Below are 19,313 nucleotides of genomic sequence, written 5' to 3' on the forward strand. Positions count from 1 at the left end.
ACCTTATTGTCAACTTTCTTTCCACTCCTAAGGGTTGTTATAGAATTCACATGATTGTACGATTTCTCTCCTTTAGGGTTAGGATCAGTTTGACTAGGGAATCTTCCATCTTCTCTTTCACTAAGAAACTTAGCTATTTGGCCGACTTGAAGTTCTAAGTTAGCAAGAGACTGGGAATTATTCTTAAAATTCTGCCTGGTTTCTTCTTGAAAACCATAGTGGTTCTTTGATAACATCTCATGGTTCTTTGCTAACATAGTAAGGGTTTCTTCTAAGGTGGAGATCTTTTTCTCATTCTGAAACTGGGGTTGACCTGAAGAGTTCTTAGCATAACCAAAACCGGGGGGCTGAGAATTACTAGACTGTCCTTGATTCTGACCCTTAGACCAAGAAAAATTAGGATGGTTTCTCCAACCAGGGTTGTAAGTCTCTGAGTATGGGTCAAACTTTGACGGTTCTCAAACCTAGCATTGTTATAGACATGGGCTTGCTCTTCACTAACCTGACCTTCCCAAACGAGTTATTGGGTTTCTACTCCCAATACACTTGAGAGGCTCTAAACCTCATCAGGTTCAACAAGAGCTATGTATGTTTAGGATGATTCAATTCCAAAGCTTCTAACCTTCTAGACAAAGCAGCAAACTTTGCATCAGACCGAGCTGTTATTACCACATTGGTGCTACTTCTATTGACCAAGAGTCTTTTGGGGGGTTCAACACAGACTCCCACTGTTGGGATTTTTCAGCGACAGCTCCTAGTGTAAAGCATCATCCACTTTTACTAGTGAACTCACCAGCGCACATCGACTCAACCATGGCTTTGGTTGAATAGTCTAAACCATCATAATCTCTACGAGTTTCATCATCCCATGGTGAGGACACTGGGATAGGAGATCTTGAATCTCTCTAACCTTAAGACTCTCCTCTTGTTGCACACTAGCACTAATTTTCTGCCTAACAGACGCAGTTTTATGCTTAGGGTAGAATTTCATATAGAAAGCAGCAATAAGTTCCTGCCATGTTTCAATGGATTCAGATGGTAGGTTGTTCAGCCAGGTCTTGGCTTTATCTCTCAAGGAAAAGGGAAACATCTTAAGTTTCAAGACTTCATCAGTAAGGTATGTTATTCTAATTGTCCCACAAATTTCCTCAAAGTCCCTAATATGAAAATAAGGGTTCTCATCATCTTTCCCTAAGAATATAGGGAGCATCTGAAGAATACTAGGTTTTATCTCGAAATTAGCCGTAGTGGCTGGCAATTTAATGCACGAAGCTCGGGTGGACCTAGTTGGGAACATGTAATTTTTCAAAGTTGCCATCGCTGGCACAGCTGAAGTACTAGGGTTATTTTCCTCACGAAGAGACAGATTCTCAAAACTGAAGTTTCCAAAAACAGGGCTCTCAAAAGAAGAGTCTTCTAGCTCCCCGCCTTCACAAGAAGAACTACTAGGCTTATCACTAATCAAACGACCTAGAGTGTTTCTTTTCCAAGCCCGCTCTTTAATAACCTTGGGCATACACTAGAAAAACAAAAGAAAAAGAAAGAAATCCTAAAAGAAAGGGAAGTTCTATGCAAACACAAACAAGGCTGACTCCACCACAACAAACCTACTGATTTCTAGCAAACAAAAAGCATGATGGCTCCACTTAAATTGTTTCTAGACCAACTTCTAATCCTTCGAAAGGGAATTCGTTACAATTTAAGCAAACCCCTCTGGAATCAATCCGAGTTTAAGTAAGTTGAATCGAGACGAAGGAAGCTCAGTGAAGCTTTGATACCCAAGGCCTCACCGGCGTTACAAGGCGGCGTATTCAACTCGCAGAAACCATCATGAACTTTGAAGCATGCTTAAAAGAGTGACCAATATTTTTCGAATGACTTTCCTATTAATCTCGTTACCCTATAAGTCTCGTTCTAGTCAAATTTTAGGCTTAGGTTCGCGTTTGGTTTCGTTTTACTAAGGCAGGAAAGAAGGGAACGGTGATGAAATCCGAACCCTTATCTTGTATGGCCAGTCCTTGCCCTTTACTAGGAAATTAAAGCAGCCGTTTTCAAATCCTCAGCATATATGCAAACGAAGGAATACAGTAACTCGCTGACAGGGGATTCGCGAGTGTTTCGACAAACTTACCTCCCGTACCAGACGGGGGATGAACCGCTGAAGTCGATTCGGGCCACGACTCCTATGTCATGTACGAACCCGAGGGGCCGAGGCAATATCGTAATCGCCGTCCTTCTCTGTAAACAGTTGATATTTAAACTACGCTTCCGTAGGGTTTAAAAAAAATAATAAATAAAGTCCCAAAGTCCACAGTGCAAAGTCCAAAAATAAAGTGCATAAGAAAAAGATACTCTAAAAAAAATTCTAAAAAAAATTTGTCTCTCTCTCTCTTTTTTTTTAATTAATTTTTATTCTTCTTTTCTTTCGCTTTGCTTTTACCCCAAATCTTTAAGTATTCACCAAAAGATTTGGCAAATTTTTCTTTCGCTCCAAATTCCAAAATCTGTAAGGAAAAGACAAAAATCCAAAAACGTAAAGAAGAACAAATAAAATAAAAATGAAAAACAAATAAAAACCTAAATAAAAAAAAATCTAAAAAACTCTACCTTAAAGACAAGTCCACGTCGGCGGCGCCAAAAATTGATGTGATTTCAAGTTGAGTTGTAGTAAAAAGTTCGTTGAGACTTGTGAAAGCAATAGATTTTAGACTTAATTTTAAACCAAAGAAAACAAAGCAAATAAATGTTGATATGTTTTGAAAATTATGGAGAGGCTGGAACTAGGATTTCACCATTCATCAATACTTATGTGGTTCTAAATTAAATTATATCATGCAATTTAAACAATTGATTCGATTCTAAAGTATTGCCAAAATCAGATTCCCAAAATATCAAATGTTAGTCGCAAGTATAACGCATCAAGAGTCTAAAACTAAGCATGCATCATCAAGAGAAAACACATTTGATTAATAAGAATCATTTAATTTATTTTTTATCAATGCAATTAATCATATAAAAATATTGCATAAATTTATAAAATAAAATTACCACATAATTCTTGAGAGAATGGCTTCGTCCGTCGCCCCAAGGATTGGTTTAGCTCATCATTAGGAAAACACGCTCAAAAATCATTTTTTATTGCTCAAAGGTGGTGTACAAATGATGAAATGGGAGAAACAATGATAAAACTGGGTTTGTAACAATTATATGTGTTACAAACAGAAAAGAACGATAGAACAGTACTGTCGCTGATTCTCGACCCACGCCTGTGTGTCGTTTCCACTGTTGGAAAACGACTGTCTTGGATGGTCTGTTGTTCGCGTTCTTCAGATGAGCAGCAGCAGAAGCAAGTTTTTCTGGTGATCGTATTTCGCTTCTGTGATGTTCCAAAACTCTCCCAAACTCTCTGTAAACCTTCTATGATATCCCAACACCTATTTATAACCCAGCAACAACAAAATCTCACGTAATAACTTCATATAATTCTCCATTATTCTTCACGGCCAGTTTAGGAAATAATTCAGATTTTTGATCTCTACACGCATTATGAAGCTTCCAAATTGCCATATTTAACTCCTTCACACTCCAAATAGTTGTTAGGCTCTTCCAAACACGTGCAAACTCCTCTGCTGCTCGCGCAAATATCGTGATAACCTCTTCCGAGAATAAACTCCCCTGGTTTCTTCTCGCGAGTTATCTAGCCAAATTTAGTCGATCAAATCACTCATGATAGTTTTGTTGGGACATATCACAACTACCCAACAAATTTCAGCCCTTTAATCTACCCAGAACTCCTTCAAATATCGATCGAAAAATCACACAGTTCTGTTTTTATTTTCCCGCCAAAATTCAGTTTTGAAATGTTGAAGATGAAGTGACCCTATCCTGTTCTGGGGTGTGAATAGCAAATGGGTGCTGAAGACAAATTTGGGTGCTGAGGATGAATTTGGACGCATAACCTTGGGTGCCCCTTAGCCAAATCTGGGGTCCGTATAGCAAATGTCCTCCAGGGGTCCAAATAGCACTTTTTGAGCAACTTTTTCCACACAAGTGTATTTCTCCAAAAACACCTACACAAACATAAAACACCATAATAAGTACAGAATCAAGCACTAGCAATAGAGACACTGGGGACAATTCAGACACAAAAATGTGTCTATCAGAAGAGCAGCCTAGAAATATCAATCACCTCACAATAACTATACTATATGGTAGTAGAAGAAGTTATTGTGGAATTACAAAGAATGAGACGAAGAGCTTTGTGATTACTTTTTATATCTTACATATCGGAGATAAATCTCGAGTTAATCTTAGAGAAGATAGTACTCAATAAAATAGAACAAGTAAGATCAGATCACGCAACTACAGGGAAAATAGTTGGGTCTAGCTTCATGAATCCCAAATGAAGTCTTCAAGTTGTTAACATATAATGGTTTTGGAAAAAACCTAGGTTAAAGGAGAATCGACTCTAGTCGCAACTAGGACACTGGAAAGTGCCGGGATTAGGTTTTCCAGTTGCTAGAGTTCTCCTTTATATAGTTTTTCAAATCAGGGTTTGCTTCCAATCAAAGATAAGATAGATTAGTAACAAAGCATTCAATATTCACCGTTATATGAAAACCTGATTTAAGATTCAAGCTAAGTCTGCTTAAAATCAAAGAAATATATTCGTTAGATGATCTTAGATTATTACACACAAATGAAATATACTTTCATTTAGATATGGGTAACCGTACCTAAACGTGTATATTGAGTTGGCTCAATAAAGTTAACCGAAGTTAGCCATATGAACACTTTTGTCTTAACCACATTCATCTAACACTTATAGATCATCTATGATGATCAACCAAACATGAAAGATAGTCAAATGAATCTAATTGTGTTTCAAATAGAGTTGTTCAATTGTTCACTATTTAACAGAAATATGTATGAACTAATTGAATCAAAATCAGATTGATTCATGAGAATCAATTCATGAACATTAAGCCACGGTTTGCAAAGATTGCATTACTTAATTCATAAGTGTATTTGTTCATGAGTATAAAAACATACTTAATCGATTTTAGAACTTTAACCACTAAGTTTGCAAACGGGTACGCAAACTATAGCTTCCGGACTTTGGTCTTGTCTAGAAGTTTGCAAACTGGTATACATACTGATGTCCCGGACCTTAACTCAGGCAGAACCGTTCACATACTGGTATGCAAACTTGTATCCCGGACTTTAACAGTTAAAACCGTTCGCATATTGGTATGCAAACAAGGTTTCCGGACCTGAATCATACCACAATAGTTTGCATACTGGTATGCATATTGTGTTGTATCCAGACAAATGTTAATTGTTCTGAACTCCCATTTCGATCATTGAAACATCTTTAGAAGAAGACAATATCTGTCTCGTACAGACTATTAGCTTATAAGTAATTTTCAAGTGATTCAATGATCAATACGAAACTTTCCGAGTCGACATTAAATGATTATCTCACACAAATCATGTAAGATGTTTCAAGGCGATTTTCACATGATCATCTTTTGACTTATTATTTAGTTTCCAACAAATAAATTGTTTCCAACTAAACTCGTCAAGAATATGATGAACGTAGCTAAAACAAAAAGCTTCCAACACATATTTCGAGAAATAAATAACCGAGTTAAACTAAGCTCGAAATATAAAATGTATATGATATAAAAGTCTATATAGCTATACGACTTAGTCTCATTAGGAGATATAATAAAATAGACTTCTGAGTGATGGATAAGTTTTAATCTCCACATACCTTTTTTTGGTGAAGTTCCTCCAAGCTCTCCTCAGTAGATATTCGTCTTCAATCGATGAACGTCGTGAAGTCTAAAGCTCAAGTACACATTCTATCCTAATCCGAGACATAGCTATAAGTAAACTAGAAATCAAGACTTATAGTTTTGATCAACTAAACTTGACAAACAAGCTTGAGATAACAATGCTTGGGAGTTCGAGCGAGCAATGACCTAACATCTACTACTAAATCCATCCATTATTGACCAAAGTCAAATAATTTAGCCGAAGTCAGCTTTCCCCGTAACAATGTTTCAGTAACTTTTGGGCTGCCTACATACTCCTTTTTATTGAGTATGCATTTTTATTGAAGTAGTATACAACAATTTCCTTGAGTCCGATAGTATCATCGTCCCTTGTCTTTCTCTTCCTAGTATTGGTACTTTCTTGACAATCTATTGTTGATGCTCCTCTACGTGTAAGAGTGATCTTTTAGTCACCTTGACTCGCTAACCAATATCCATCTTGGATAATATGTTTGGTTCTTCCGGTGGTTTGATAGGTTCGAGTAGTTGTGGTAAAAAAAGTATCACTCATAATCATCCTTTCGCTTCATGAATTTCTATGCATTAATATAAGTATTAAGAACTCGTGATTCACTGTGCATCTGAGATGAATAAATGAGGGTCATTCTTTGTTCAAAAAGAGACAACAGCCTGATTATCGATCAAAAAAGAAAAAAGAAAAAATAAAAACAAGTGGAAAAAACATATATGAAACATCCTTCGTTATAGGAGTGATTTTCTTGGTGGACTTGATATCAAGTTAAGGATAATAATCCTAAAACATAGTATTCCAACCATTTAGTTTGTTTTTCTTTTTTAGAAAGATATGCTCCCAAAATAGGAATGATTTGCTCAAATCTCCTGTAACTAGTGATGAAGCTTCCGTCGTCAAAAGGACCATCGATGAAGTTTTCGTCGCCGTATAAGTTGATGATGAAGATTTCGTCGTCGGAGTTAACAAAGATGAAGATTTCGTCGTTGGAGAGCATCACTATTGATCTTAAAACCCAACCCGATAACCAAGAATCGTCATTAAAGCGAAGATAAACCTCAAGAGAGTACTCAAATCTAGTCCAAACAAATGGATTAGATGTAAGCAAAGATGGATTGTTTTTGATGATTTTATTGAAGAAAAAGAAGGAGTGAGAAAGAGGAAAGACAAAGTGGAGAGTTTTACTCTTACGTCAATGGTTTACTGACTAGTGGATTTACTAATTTACGTCAATGGTTTGTCTATGAAAAAGATTGGGTTTCTGAACTAAACTTGTGGTAAAGCTTATGTAACTTGGATTGCATGGTTCAATCAGAAAAAGACTCTTTACAAAAAAAAGGCTAAAAAAAAATCACAAAACATTAGAGAGTGGAGAGGGAGGATAAGTCCACACCTGTCCCACACTCAATGTATATGATTTGCCTGGTCTCGTTGCTCGATTTTTGGCGATCTATTGCCTGTTTTGAACACTAAAGTATAGGAGTAACGACCAGAGACTGAAGACCAAAAAGAGTACGAGGAACTCTTTTTAATCCACAGTATCCACTTTTGGTCTTTGTAATCCCAAATTTGTCGGCCAATGTGAACAAATCTATCAGATTTTTTGTCTTTGTTTTTTAATCAAAGATATTTTTGTTTAAAGTACTTAGTGGTGGTTGTGGGTGGGGGAGGGTAATTGCATTCGCATCATTTGCCGCGTGATGACTAGCCATACTTATGACATCCACAGCATCAGATTAGATTTGAATTATAGGGGATGATCCATTGCTCCTACTATTTTACGATCAATAAATATCTTTTGGATTAACTTTTTATATTGTGATTGTTTAACCAATACAGCTACTAAGCTAAGTTGATACGTACGAACATGTACGCATAAGTATGTACTTTTTATATAATTTTTGACCAGCTCTCAAAAATAAGAATCACGCTAATGTCTAAACCATAAAGTAAAGGTTCCTCCATTTGACTTGGATTTGGATACACATTCACTCGGTAGTTTGTAAGCCAACAATTGGCTTGATGACTAGCGCTACAAGCAAAGGAAGAGACTTAGATGGTGTTTGAACCCTTTTTTTCCTTTTTCCTTTCTGGCTTATGGCTTTCAGAAAACTATTTGTATGTCTGGAAGAGCAGAAATATTTTTATATATGGTGCTGAATAGTGATTTCTAATTCTAAAGAAGCAGAAACATTTTTTCTTTTCGTTGCCAAGCATGCTACTGTATTGGCCAAGATTTAAATGCATCAGAGAGCAGGTGGCCAAAACAACTGATAGTGAGGCTCTTTGTTGTTTTATTTGCCTATTTGAATAGCTCTTGTTGGCTTTTTGGATGATATTAATTAATGTTAATTAATCGTTTCACCTTTTCTCCGTAATTAATCTATCGTTTTCCTTTCTTTTCTTTTCCTTTTGCTTTCCTTTCATGGTGGAGTTACATAACAGTAGGAAGATGAAAGGAAGGAGGGAGAGAGCCTATGAGAAATTTAATCACAATTAAGAATAATAAAGCACTAATTAACCAGTAGCTAGGAGTATATACTATATAGTCTCTTGAGTAGCTAATCTCTAGTCTCCTCCGTAGCTCCTACATATCTATACTTGTCAAATCCTCATATGTATATATATAACCGCATATGAATATTTGATTGTGAATGAGAGTGATCAGTGAGTGACAACCTTTTCAAGTTTTTCAGTGTGTTTTCAGCTACAAAGTGAATGAACAGTATGGGCGTTTCTGATAATAATGATTATGAAGAAGAAATATACTACGATTTTGATGATAATCATTTCCATCACTATCATCAGCAGCAACTTCCTCACACCTTGTCTAGGTTATCCCTGTGTACCAGCAGGAGTACTGATTATTCCATGGGCGACATAAATCCTGATGATGGTGCTGCTGCTAGTGCTGATGTTGGCCAGGAATACCTTGACATGATTAGGATGTACATGTCACGCGTATCCATGGAGGGATCTGTAGATGATGCCGACGATGATGATGATGAGGATCGGCAGTCCTTTGACAACGACGTGACAAGTGAAAAAGAGAATGTCGAGGGAGTGATTTCCTCGATCCTATCGATGTCAGATTCAGGTAAATATGATGAGCCTGGTTGTTATTCTCTACCTGTGACGCCTAAGCAAAGATCGACGAGCCTCGAAGGAAGCAAGAAGTTGTCGGATCTTAAATATGACATAATAGTTACACCCATTGACGTAGCAAAACTATATGCAAGCGAGAACGAAGCTGATCTACGAAAGGATGGAGGGTTTAAAAGAGCAAGCAAGAAGAATAGAAGGAATTCAAGGAGGAGAATTTTAAGAGAGAAATGGTTACAGAGAGCTTGGGAAATGAAGAAGAAGCAAGATCGTGTTGTGTATGATGATGATATGAACTACTTCAATGGGGATAACAATAGACACGGTCACCGTTCTGGTAGTGGTGGTGAATTTGGTAACGATGACCATTATAGGCATCAATTGATGGTGATAACCAGACCTTGTGGTGGGAGAAGGTCTCTGTGTATGGACTTTGAGGAAGTCAAGGCTTGTAGAGACCTGGGGTTTGAGTTCGAACACGAGAGCACGATGTTTGAATTCTCAAGTAGGCATTCAGGCAGAGGAGGATCGACCATGGATACCGCTAGTGCAGGTAGTGACGGTACTTCAACTGTAAGCAATTGGAGAATCTCAAGTCCTGGTGAGCACTTGATCTCTATAGTTTGTTGTCATTTTCTTTCCTTGCATGTTGCTAAACTTCACAATATGATCAGGGGATGACCCAAAGGATGTAAAAGCGCGGCTCAAGGTGTGGGCACAGGCTGTGGCACTAGCATCTGCCTCTCACTCTCGCCTTCTCAGCTGAAACTAAGCGGCTTAGTTTATTGCTTAGGATCTGTCGGCTATGATTGATGACTTTCTTTTTTTCTGATCATCAATTAAATAGAAGTCAGCAATTTCATTTTGCTTTTGTTTCGTTTCATTTATGAACTGTGAGTTTCTAGTTTTTCCAAAAGTCTTAGACAGGTGATTTTATCTTCTCCAAGGGTGTATATATGGTACCTCAGTTATCTCTGTCATTCGCAGTTTTATTCCCTTGGATTTTCCCAGGCTGGGCTTGCCACTAGTGTAATACTGAATTCATTGTGTGATAATCTAGAATGCTTGTTCTTCAGATTCTTCCAAGTGTAACGACGGGTAAAAAAAAAACAATGCTAATGTGTGCCAGATAAACAGAGCCTTGACCGGTACTGATCCAGGCAATTATGCATAACTGCATACCAACTTATTCTTGTGGATACCCCACCGTTTCAGACCCCAGTGAATTCCTGTTTCATGTCATTAACTTTTAATTTAGAAGAAAAGGACCTGACACTGACAATATAAAGACCAAAGATTAATTGTAAATTCAAAAAGTCTGTATAGAGGTTCATAGAGAACCACTGTTGTAAATTAATAGCACCTGATTGTTGCTTTCCTGCTTCAAAAAATTGACTAACGACCTGAGTCGAACGCTCTGCAGTCGATGCATGTTCAGTTTTTTGTGAATGAACTGTTTGCTGTTAATCACAGTCACAGTTCCTAGTTTCCTTCTGTTACAAACTGAATATATATAGCCAAATGGATCGTACATCTTGGTGGTGTTAGCATTAAAGAAGGTGGTCTTGGTATGTCTCATTTGCATTATATTTCGGAAGACAGGAAAGATATTTATTACAATGAAAACCCCAATAAATCACAACCACGTATGTTGGATTTGTATTACATCATAATGCAAAAACAACAAAACAAAAGAATGTATTGAACGTATATCAACTTATAAACTTTAATATTAGCTTTGAATTGTTGAAATCAACATACATAAAACTCACAATAAAATCAAATAACAGCTTGGTGAATGTGGGGATGCCAGGTACATGCATTCCAAACTATGTAATCCGAACGAACGTTGTAAGCTAGGAAAATGGTGCTTTTAGTGAGGATGGTAGATACATCTTCGACATAAGCACTAAGATTTTTAGTAATAAGGAGCGACGTAAGCCGGTGATTTAGGAGTGTACTTTGGTGCTTCGTATTTGGGGGCGACGTAAGCTTAGGGTGGTGGAGATGCATAGACGTATTTAGGAGTATACTTTGGTGCTCCGTACTTAGGGGCGACGTAAGCAGGTGGTGGTGGGGATGCGTAGACGTACTTAGGAGTGTACTTGGGGGCGACGTAGGCAGGTGGTGGTGGGGATGCGTAGACGTACTTAGGAGTGTAGTTTGGTGCTTCGTACTTGGGGGCAAGGTAGGCAGGTGGTGGTGGGGATGCGTAGACGTACTTAGGAGTGTAGTTTGGTGCTTCGTACTTGGGGGCGACGTAGGGAGGTGGTGGTGGGGATGCGTAGACGTACTTAGGAGTGTACTTTGGTGCTTCGTACTTGGGGGCGACGTAGGCAGGTGGTGGTAGGGATGCGTAGACGTATTTAGGAGTGTACTTTGGTGATTCGTACTTGGGGGCGACGTAGGCAGGTGGTGGTGGGGATGCGTAGACGAACTTAGGAGTGTACTTTGGTGCTTCGTACTTGGGGACGACGTAGGCAGGTGGTGGTGGGGATGCGTAGACGTAGTTAAGAGTGTACTTTGGTGCTTCGTACTTAGGGGCGACATAGGCAGGTGGTTGTGGGGATACGTAGACGTACTTTGGTGCTTCGTACTTGGGGGCGACGTTGGCTGGTGGTGGTGGGGATGCGTAGACGTATTTAGGAGTGTACTTTGGTGCTTCGTACTTGGGGGCGACATAGGCAGGTGGTGGTGGAGATGCGTAGACGTACTTAGGAGTGTACTTTGGTGCTCGTATTTGGAGGCGACGTAGGCAGGTGGTGGTGGGGATGCGTAGACGTACTTAGGAGTGTACTTTGGCGCTTCGTATTTGGGGGCGACGTAGGCAGGTGGTGATGGGGATGCGTAGACGTACTTAGGAGTGTACTTTGGCGCTTCGTACTTGGGGGCAACGTAGGCAGGTGGTGGTGGGGATGCGTAGACGTACTTAGGAGTGTACTTTGGTGCTTCGTACTTGGGGGCGACGTAGGCAGGTGGTGGTGGGGACGCGTAGACGTACTTAGGAGTGTACTTTAGTGCTTCGTACTTGGGGGCGACGTAGGCAGGTGATGGTGGGGATGCGTAGACGTACTTAGGAGTGTACTTTGGTGCTTCGTACTTGGGGGAGACGTAGGCAGGTGGTGGTGGGGAAGCGTAGACGTACTTAGGAGTGTACTTGGAGGAGACGTAGGCAGGTGGTGGTGGAGATGCGTAGACGTACTTAGGAGTGTACTTTGGTTCTTTGTACTTGGGGGCGACGTAGGTAGGTGGTGGTGGGGATGCGTAGACGTACTTAGGAGTGTACTTTGGTGCTTCGTACTTGGGGGCGACGTAGGCAGGTGGTGGTAGGGATGCGTAGAAGTACTTAGGAGTGTACTTTGATGCTTCGTACTTGGGGGCGACGTAGGCAGGTGGTGGATGGGATGCGTAGACGTATTTAGGAGTGTATTTTGGTGCTTCGTAGTTGGGGGAGACGTAGGCAGGTGGTGGTGGGGATGCGTAGACGTATTTAGGAGTATACTTTGGTGCTTCGTACTTAGGGGCGACGTAAGCAGGTGGTGGTGTGGATGCGTAGACGTACTTAAGAGTGTACTTGGGGGCGACGTAGGCAGGTGGTGGTGGGGGATCCGTAGACATACTTAGGAATGTACTTTGGTGCTTTGTACTTGGGAGCAACGTAAGCAGGTGGTGGTGGGGATGCGTAGACGTACTTAGGAGTGTAGTTTGGTGTTTCGTATTTGGGGGCGACGTAGGCAGGTGGTGGTGGGGATGCGTAGACGTACTTTGGTGCTTCGTACTTGGGGGTGACGTAGGCAGGTGGTGATGGGGATGCATAGGCGTACTTAGGAGTGTACGTTGGTGCTTCGTACTTCGAAGCGACGTAAGCCGGTGGTGGTGGTGATGGAGATGGGTAAACAACCGGAGCGACGTAAGCAGGTGGTGGTCACGACGGCGATGGATAGACTACAGGAGCGACATAATCCGGAGGTGGTGATGATTGAGATGGGTACACTAAGGAGCGACGTAAGCAGGTGGTGGTGGTGATGGAGATGGGTACACTACGGGAGCGACGTAAGCTGGTGGTGGTGGTGGTGATGGCGATGGGTAAACTATGAGAGCGACGTAAGCTGGTGGTGGTGGTGATGGAGATGGGTAAACTACGGGAGCGACGTGAGATGGAGGAGGAGGTGGTGATGGAGATGGATAAACAGCTGGAGCGACGTAAACAGGTGGTGGTGGTGATGGGTAAACTTTAGGAAGATATAGGTCGGCAGTAACCTCCACAACTGGTTTCTTGTAGGGAGTTTCTATGTAGTTGGGTGTATATGGTTCGTACTCAGCTAGCACCACAGTGATTCGAACGATAAAGGTAAAAGCATGAACCAGACAAGCTGAGAGCCTCCCCATATTGAATAGTAGAGGCAACGGAAAAAGAAAGAATATCTATTAAGTTTTGGTGTTGAAGAAAGAGGCTTCTAGACCCATTTATATAGAGTAGCGCGTGATTACATTTTCTTCCTTGCGAAGCACAATTTATTGAATAATACACTTGGTAGGCAATGTTTAGTGGTGTACCACGAACTTCATGAATAATACGAGTTGAGGCATGCACGACCTTTGAGTGATCGATGACCGGAAGGACACGTTCGTCTATGCGTTGGGATGTTAATTTGTCGACTATAGAACATGCAGATTTGCCGAACATGGTATGATGTAAGTTAAAGGGTTTCTGTATTGGTTGGGTCATTCAAATTGATGGAACCAAAGGGATTTGCAAGTGCCGGAGGGAACATCACAAATGTCTTAAACTTTTAAGTCGATTTGTAACAACAAGTTTATTCATGAAGTGTGATTGAGAAGAGTACCATTTGTTCGGTGCACTCAAATGTTTTGAATTGGTATCTGATCGGTCTAAATGCCTCTAATTAACACAAGGCTGGTTGGCATTGGCGAAACTCCACAGTTGAAATTGGATTGTCAGGTTGATTCGCTTCCTTTGACGAAATTTGAGATTACCCCTTGGGGCTAAGTCATTTATTGACAGGATTCGAATACAAAAACAAATTCCTTATAACTCCTCCAAATGCAAACCAAACAATCATAATTTGAAGTTCTGAATGGCCTGTTCTAATAGCCTCTTACAACTATGAACATCGGAAAATCGTACTACTGACGAAGATCCAAAACTGCTTAACGAACCAATTTTTTTCATTTTGTTTGGGAGAACTTAGTACAAAATGGTATCTCCAAAGGTTTTATTTGCTCGTTATACTGTGTAAAACCGGTACATGCTAGAGAGGCACCTGCATTAATTGACATTACTCTTTACTTAAGCAATTGGCCTAATGAAGAAACGAAATTGTGTATGTAATCCCCTTAAAGATCTTGGTTTGAGAAAATGTGTTTGCTCATCTGAAGTGCCTTCTGTCGCAGTTGTTGTCACTCTGGTTCGCAGTTCTCATTGGGTTTGCCACTTCGTCTCTGGTAAAAACAGTCTTTTTTTCTTTTTCTTTCAACTTCGCAACCAAGTTCTCTCAACTAAGAACCTAGCATTTATGCCCTGGTCAATGATAATAGGCATTAGGATCTGGCTATGCCGCCGTGGTCCAACAAATGCGAGAAAAGGTGATTAAAACCCACTGAAAAATGCAGCAATTAAAATTGAGTTTAGCTTCTATATCCGGTATCCAAAAATTGATGATATTGATGGCAAAGTGACAGATAATATATTGATACGATCCCTCAAACTTTGTGGATGGATTGGTGGTAGTATTTCGCCAGAGTTGCTGCTAACCGATGAACCCAGCGCAGGGGGTGGTAGCAAGTTGCTACGAGCAACCCGATCGATAACTCCAGCGTGTGTTTTGTTCACTTGGTGGTGTTATGGTGACTGAATGAGGATCACACTTGCTAGCAACCACAATGACTTTCGGAAACATTTGATTTTTATTGAAAAAAAGGAATATCGTGGATTCCATTTCCAGCACTTCGTTGCAAAGAAAGAGTACATTCTCTATGCGTTCATATCTTTACAGTGTCACTAGATCAATGCTAGGCCGCTAGGCCCCAAACCAGTGTTAAAGAATTGCCATCTCGTTCAAGGAATTGGCATGTCGAATGCTCTCTCATGGTAAAGATTTTCATCTTGTACTACCATCTTTTTCTTCACGTAATACAAATTCTTATGCAACCCTCATAAATTTCTCACTACTAACTAGTTATGCATGCGCCAATGTCACCATTGTCAAGAAAAATCTGAATTTACTGAGCAATGTAACGATAGGTACAAACAAATCAATGCAATGCTAATCTTTACCACATAAACAGAGCCTTGACTCGAACTGATTCGGGTAATGCTTACACGACTACATTCATTTAGCAGCCAATTTTGCCACGTCCAGATTCTTGCGCCTAGGAGTCAAAAATTTCCTACCTAAGCAGCGGCATACCCCCACCGTTTCTAACCCCAGTAAATTCCTGTTTCATGTTTGCGTTACAACTTGAATATATAGTATTAGGAGAATATATCTTTTTAGATTTAGGAATTTGATATATAGGTAAACACAGTTATTTTAGGAAAAAAATTCCTTGAAAGTCAAGACAATGCCGACTATTGTAACCTATATAAATAGTTTGAGATTAATGAGAAAAATGATATACGATCCTATTAAGAATTCAACGTGACCTCAGAGCCTGGTTTCAACCTAAATTTTTAAAGCTTCTTTTCAGTCGGAAAAAAAAAACAGAAACCCTAAAACTAGTTTTGAGTAATGGCAAAAGATGATGATGATCCACAAACGTCAAACATGACGAAGAAAGATCCAGTTTATCACCTAGGAACAAGTGATGGTCCGGGTATTATTATTACCCCGATCATATTGAAGGGAACTAACTATGATGAATGGGCTAGAGACATTGGAAGATCTTTGAAAGCAAAGCGTAAGTTTGGCTTTGTTGATGGAACCGTGAAGAAACCTACTGGAGATGTTGATCAGGTGGAGGAATGGAGTGTTGTACATTCTATGATTGTTTCATGGATTACCAATACTTTAGATTCTTCTATTCGATTAACACTGGGAGATTATGATGATGCAAGTACTCTCTGGACACACTTGAAGAATAGATTTTGTGTTGTTAGTGGAACCAGAACTTGCCAACTCAAATCTTCTCTGAGTGAGTGCAAGCAAGGAAAATCTGAACCTGTAGTTGTGTACTTTGGAAGGCTTAATAAAATATGGGATGAATTGATCACATATATGAAGACACCACGATGTAGTTGTGGCATGTGTACTTGTGATATTGCAACACAAGTCACTACTTTAAGAGAAGCAGATTATCTTCATTATTTTTAAATTGGTTTAGACAGTATGTATGGCTCAATCCGTGAACAATTATTGGCAAGAGATCCATTGCCAACGATTGATGCTGCATACCAAGCCGTAGTGAATGTTGAGCGCTTGAGAATAGGAGAGGTTTCATTGTCTAAAGAAGGACAAGATAATGTGATGGCTTTTAAGGTTCAACTTTTCCCAAAAGGAAATACTGGTAATTCTGTTACTAGTTTAAAGGTGTGTAACCACCGTCAGCAAGAAGGACATACAAAAGATGGCTGTTTTGAAATAATTGGATACCCTTACTGGTGGGGAGATAGACCACGAGGTGGGTTTGTCTTTAGTAGAGGATCTGGCAGAAGTAACAGGGGTGGTGGTAGAAATAATCCTGGTCGTGGTGGTTTTGCATATGGAAGAGGTGGAAGAGGAAATAACAACACCAATCATGTCCGTGCAAATAACTTGAGTATGTCAGCCAGTCAACAGTCAAGTGCAGGTCCTGCAGACGGAGCTGGATTAGTTGGAGTGACAACAACTCAACTTCAACAAGTACTTGAATTTTTGAATTCAAACAAATCGAAAATACAATTACAAGGTAAGAAGAATCGTGACTCCTGGATTGTGGATACATGGGAAACAAATCATGTCACATGTAATTTAGATGACATGATAGAAGTGAAGAAAATTAGAAATTGTTCTGTTGGTCTACCAGATGGTAGGACAGTGATCTCTGATAAAATCGGAACCATTATTCTTCCTGGTGGTTTAAGGCTTGATAATGTCCTTTATGTGCCTCAGTTAAATTGTAACTTGATCCCAGTCACTCAGATGATTGATGAGTCTCTTTGTGTTGTGCAGTTTACTAACAAATTATGTGTTATAAAGGACATGTGGAGGAGGAAGGTGATTGAGTGGGTGAGAGACAAGATGGACTATATTTCTTCCGTGGTCTTCCTCCAGTTAAAGTGTTAGCAGTTAGTAGGGATTCATACGAGCTGTGGCATCAACGAATGGGACATCCTTCAGAGAAAGTGTTGCAGAAAATACCAGTTGTGAGTGGTTCTTGTAGGAACAATAATAAAGCTTGTGATATCTGTCCTCGAGCAAAACATCGTAGGATTAGTTTTCCTTTAAGTCAGAATAAAGCTGGTAGTTTATTTGAATTGGTTCATTTGGATTTAGGGGGCCTTATAAGACACATTCGTCTTCTGGAGCTCACTACTTCTTGACAATAGTAGATGATTTTTCAAGAGGTGTTTGGATTTATTTGATGAAAAATAAAACAGAAGTTGAATCAATGTTTCTTAACTTTATTGCTCTTATTAAACGTCAATTTGACAAGGAAATCAAATGTGTTAGAAGTGATAATGGAACGAAATTTAATTCTTTGTGTGAGTACTTTAAGTCTAATGGTATAATATTTGAGACATCTTGTGTTGGTACACCTCAATAGAATGGAAGAGTTGAGAGAAAACATCAACATATTATGAATGTGGCGAGAGCATTAAGATTTCAAGTTAACTTGCCAATAAAATTTTGGGGAGAGTATGCATTAACTGCAGCGTACTTAATTAATAGAATACTCACACCTTTACTTTGGAATAAGACACCATATAAGATTATGTTTGGAAAATTGCCTCCATATGATCAATTGCATGTGTTTGGGTGCTTGTGTTATGTGCATAATCAAAACAGAAAAAGTGACAACTTTGCTAGTAGGGGAAGAAGATGTGTGTTTCTTGGATATCCATTTGGTAAAAAAGCATGGAAATTGTATGATTTGGACACACACATATTCTTAGTATCCAGAGATGTGGATTTTTATGAACTGGAGTTCCCATATGTTGAGATAAAAGATGAACAACTTCCCAATAATGCAACAACAAGTAATGAAGCATGTTGGAGTGATAATGAGAATGTGGAGGAGTTACCGTTACCTAGAAGTGTAACTGAACTTCCAGAAAGTGGTGAAGATATACATGACATCTCTTCACAACCAATAGAAAGAATAGAAGAAAATAGAAAAGAACAGATAGAGTAGAAAGAACAAGAGATCATATCAAATTCTAATGGTGACAGTGAATGCAGTACACCAACAGAGACAGTGGTAGATAACAATGTCAATGAGATGGGTAAGGGACAACGTAAGAGAATTCCTTCGACGAGACTCAGAGGTTTTGTGACGCATACAGTTCGAGAAAATAGTCCATCTTCTCCTCAATCTGCACAATCATCTACCTCAGGTACACCTTATCCTTTAACATATTATGTTAGTTATGATCGTTTTTACGCTGTGCATAGAAAATACCTTGCGGAAATTACTGCAGCAAATGAGCCAAAGAGTTTTAAAGAAGCTATGAAAAATCCAGGTTGGCGAACAGCTATGGATAGAGAAATCCGAGCCTTGGAAGAACAAGGAACATGGGAATTGGTGGAGTTGCCACCTGGAAAGAAAGCATTAGGAAGTAAATGGATTTATACAGAAAAGAAAGATGAAAATTGAAATCTTCTACGCTTGAAAGAAAGGTTGGTGATCTTTGGTAATCATCAAGTTGAGGGTTTAGATTATAATGAGACGTTTGCTCTTGTGGCAAGGATGACGACAGTACGAACTTTTCTGGCAGTTGCAGCTGTTAAGAACTGGGAAGTGCATCAAATGGATGTACATAATGCATTTCTTCATGGTGATTTGGAAGAAGAAGTGTACATGAAGATACCTCCAGGGTTTGCTAAGGGAAATCCTAATATGGTATGTAGAATGAATAAATCGTTATACGGCTTGAAGAAGGCACCTCAATGTTGGTTTGCAAAGTTATCGAAAACTTTGAAGAATTATGGATTTACACAGTCATATTCAGATTATTCACTTTTTACAATGACAAAAGGGAAGATGCAACTTAACGTATTGGTTTATGTTGATGATTTAATTGTAGCAGACAATGATTTGCTTGAACTTCATAATTTTAAGACATACTCGGGTCATTGTTTCAGAATAAAAGATCTTGGGAAGTTGAAATATTTTCTTGGACTAGAAGTGGCACGGAGTAGACAAGGATTTTACATATGTCAGAGGAAGTATGCTCTTGA

At 39.4% G+C, this 19,313-nt stretch overlaps 3 protein-coding genes across 3 annotated transcripts; 1 reads left to right on the top strand and 2 right to left on the bottom strand.

The window, feature by feature from the left end:
• Window positions 1-8,261: 8,261 nt before the first annotated feature.
• LOC113334505 lies at window positions 8,262-9,992 on the top strand. Its single transcript, XM_026580736.1, has 2 exons — window positions 8,262-9,514; window positions 9,588-9,992. The coding sequence occupies exons 1-2, from the start codon at window positions 8,530-8,532 to the stop codon at window positions 9,677-9,679; spliced, it is 1,077 nt and encodes a 358-aa protein (XP_026436521.1). The 5' UTR covers window positions 8,262-8,529; the 3' UTR covers window positions 9,680-9,992.
• A 914-nt stretch (window positions 9,993-10,906) lies between these two features.
• On the bottom strand, window positions 10,907-12,531 carry LOC113334607 (extensin-2-like). Its single transcript, XM_026580823.1, has 5 exons — window positions 12,376-12,531; window positions 11,887-12,186; window positions 11,671-11,841; window positions 11,324-11,626; window positions 10,907-11,206 (listed from the first exon to the last, which is right to left on the bottom strand). The coding sequence occupies exons 1-5, from the start codon at window positions 12,529-12,531 to the stop codon at window positions 10,907-10,909; spliced, it is 1,230 nt and encodes a 409-aa protein (XP_026436608.1).
• Window positions 12,532-12,906: 375 nt separating this feature from the next.
• Window positions 12,907-13,302, bottom strand: LOC113334608 (extensin-1-like). The gene has a single exon (XM_026580824.1). The coding sequence runs from the start codon at window positions 13,300-13,302 to the stop codon at window positions 12,907-12,909; it is 396 nt and encodes a 131-aa protein (XP_026436609.1).
• Between the last annotated feature and the right edge of the window lie 6,011 nt (window positions 13,303-19,313).

Source organism: Papaver somniferum, unplaced genomic scaffold (genome assembly GCF_003573695.1).
Source record: "Papaver somniferum cultivar HN1 unplaced genomic scaffold, ASM357369v1 unplaced-scaffold_137, whole genome shotgun sequence".
Taxonomy (NCBI): Eukaryota; Viridiplantae; Streptophyta; class Magnoliopsida; order Ranunculales; family Papaveraceae; genus Papaver; species Papaver somniferum.

Coding starts and splice junctions, on each gene's coding strand:
- LOC113334505 (XM_026580736.1), top strand. CDS start 8,530: ATGAACAGTATGGGCGTTTCTGATAATAATGATTATGAAGAAGAAATA. Junction 9,515..9,587: donor TTGGAGAATCTCAAGTCCTG/GTGAGCACTTGA, acceptor CAATATGATCAG/GGGATGACCCAAAGGATGTA.
- LOC113334607 (XM_026580823.1), bottom strand. CDS start 12,531: ATGTCTACGGATCCCCCACCACCACCTGCCTACGTCGCCCCCAAGTAC. Junction 11,842..11,886: donor ACGCGTCCCCACCACCACCT/GCCTACGTCGCC, acceptor TACACTCCTAAG/TACGTCTACGCATCCCCACC. Junction 11,627..11,670: donor ACGCATCCCCACCACCACCT/GCCTACGTCGCC, acceptor TACACTCCTAAG/TACGTCTACGCATCTCCACC.
- LOC113334608 (XM_026580824.1), bottom strand. CDS start 13,302: ATGGGGAGGCTCTCAGCTTGTCTGGTTCATGCTTTTACCTTTATCGTT.